Source organism: Bufo bufo, chromosome 3 (assembly GCF_905171765.1).
Source record: "Bufo bufo chromosome 3, aBufBuf1.1, whole genome shotgun sequence".
Classification (NCBI taxonomy): domain Eukaryota; kingdom Metazoa; phylum Chordata; class Amphibia; order Anura; family Bufonidae; genus Bufo; species Bufo bufo.
The window spans coordinates 688,890,041-688,892,365 of NC_053391.1; the positions used below are offsets into that span (position 1 = coordinate 688,890,041).

General features: G+C 40.2%; 1 protein-coding gene across 1 annotated transcript; it reads right to left on the reverse strand.

Annotated features, from left to right (window-relative positions):
* Nucleotides 1–328: 328 nt before the first annotated feature.
* On the reverse strand, nucleotides 329–1,354 carry LOC120994063 (odorant receptor 131-2-like). Its single transcript, XM_040422521.1, has one exon. It carries the CDS (start codon nucleotides 1,352–1,354, stop codon nucleotides 329–331), a length of 1,026 nt encoding a protein of 341 aa, XP_040278455.1.
* Between the last annotated feature and the right edge of the window lie 971 nt (nucleotides 1,355–2,325).

Here is a 2,325-nt window from a genome sequence, read left to right on the forward strand (position 1 = left end):
TCACATTATGGAAGTCTCTACTGTAAAAGTAGTCACATTTTGGAGGTCTCTACTGTAAGAGCGGTAACACTATGCAGCTTTCTTTTGTAAGAGCTGCCACATCTACCGTTAGATCTGATGGAAAAGCTTAGTCATTGGGCTCTACAGTAGGAATACTGTACCGTACCTCTAATATATTTATCAATAGACATTTCTTGGCGTTATGACCCTGATACCAATGTGAATCCTAATGACTCTCTGCCAAAAACAACACCCATTTCTATGAGAAGTTGAGAAGCGTGTTCTTTTATGCAGTCCTTTATTGGAATAATTATAATTTTTTCAAACCTCATAGTGGGCGACAGACACAAGATATTGTGCAATATTTCCTTATATGTTTTTGAAAAACTTCATCTCTTACCCCATAGATCAGTGGACTGAGTAATCTGGGCAAAGACATGAACAAGACATAGTTCAAAACGAGCAAGTAATATGTGTAACTCTGTACATAGGTCTGGCTTATGTTGGCAATGAAGGAGAACAGGCATAATATGAGTTGGAAGGCATGGAGCATAACAGTTGTTCCAGCTTTAACGGCCGAAGAACGACCCGAACTGATCCTTCTAGCAACTAGCATGACATTAATGTAGGTGAATACAATGATCAAAGCCACTCCAGCAAGGCTGAGGATATTGGAGGCGCTCCTAATCAAGTTTTGTATGGGACTTACCACCTTTATAGCATCACACGTATCATAGAGGAAAAAGGAGGTTCTTTCTGCGAAGTAGGTCAAGGTAATGAAGTTTACAGTACTTATAGACAACCCTATGACCCAGATCACAGCAATTGCATATTTTGCTCTCTTTGGTGTACACAACTGTAAGTGTCTCAATGGGAAACATATGGCTATGTAACGTTCTAGAGACATGACGGCCAGGTTGTATGGGGTCGCTATAAAGAAACTGCCCGCGTAGCTTTGAATGATGAAACAGATGATTATAGGGAGGTATACAGAATACATTGAAGCCACTACAATGTAATTTGTGATGATGATAAACAACGTGTCATTGATGAGCATGTGGACAAAGAGGACATATCGAGGGTTCTCCTGCATGTGAGGAGTGGTGAAGAAGACCTTCAGCATAATGACGATAAAGTAGAAGAAGAAGGTGAAACACAAAAAGGACGTAATCTGAAAAACAGCTCGTGCAATGTTATCAACCTCTGTGGTATAAGACAACGTCAGGGTAACATTGCCAGGAGCAGATGTGAAATTCTCCATTGGAAACTGGTTGGTAGAAATTCTTCTAGATTTCCCACAAGATCGTGACTGTGTTGAGCTTGCAAGATTTCTAGAATAGATAGATAACTGCATTTTAAGTCACTTAGACTTCTCTAGTGCTATTTCTAGAATGATTATCTACATATCAGACTAACTTCGTTATAACTATAAAATATCCATGTTGATAGGGGTATATCACAGTTTCTGTATACACATGAAACATTTCAATGTCAGTAACAATTGATTTAATGCTATGGATTCTCCTAATCTGGTGTACATTGTATCTTTTTCATCCCTGTACATGCGTAGGACACCCTATTACGGCTAGAGCATGCTCTGTTGTTTTTTTCTTCATATGGAATCCAATAGAAAAAATCGCCTAGGTGTGAAATTAGCGTACGTCCCCATTCACTTCTATGGGTGGCATGTAACAGTTCCACACAGCTCAGAGGTACTGTGTGGCCTTAAAGAAGATGCTGATTGCTATGAGTCCATCTCCTGCACCCGCAAGAAATGCCAAATGGCTGGGAATAGGTGGATGACTCAGTTCTGACAGAATGGACTGTCACAGAACTGCTTATAGAGGAGTTTTTGGTTAATGAACCCCTCCCTATAACACCTATGTAACCTAATATGAAACTTGGTGTAGAACCAGGCATATTGTATCTGTTTAATGTTTGCCTGTATTTGTGGAGTCCATGGACAATAAGGAGACTGTAGGCCTTTTGATTCCAGCCATTGATGGGATCCAACCTCCTACTGCTAACTCTGGCCATACCTCTATCTAGAACATTATGACTCTCCATTGCCACAGGTTTTAGACCATTTCTTTGGGATATGGCGGAAGAGACACAAAGCTAGAAGGGGTCACTAACCTCTATCATATATATATTTATTCAGTATCTAGATGCAAATAAATGGATACTTACATCTCTATAGTCAGCATTACAGCGTAGACACATGGGGGGTTTGGTTCCTCTTCTCTGAGGTTTCTACAAGGTGCACATATTTATAGGTGTAGGGTGAGGATCCCAGTAGAGTGTTATATCCCTGAGTTCAAGGAG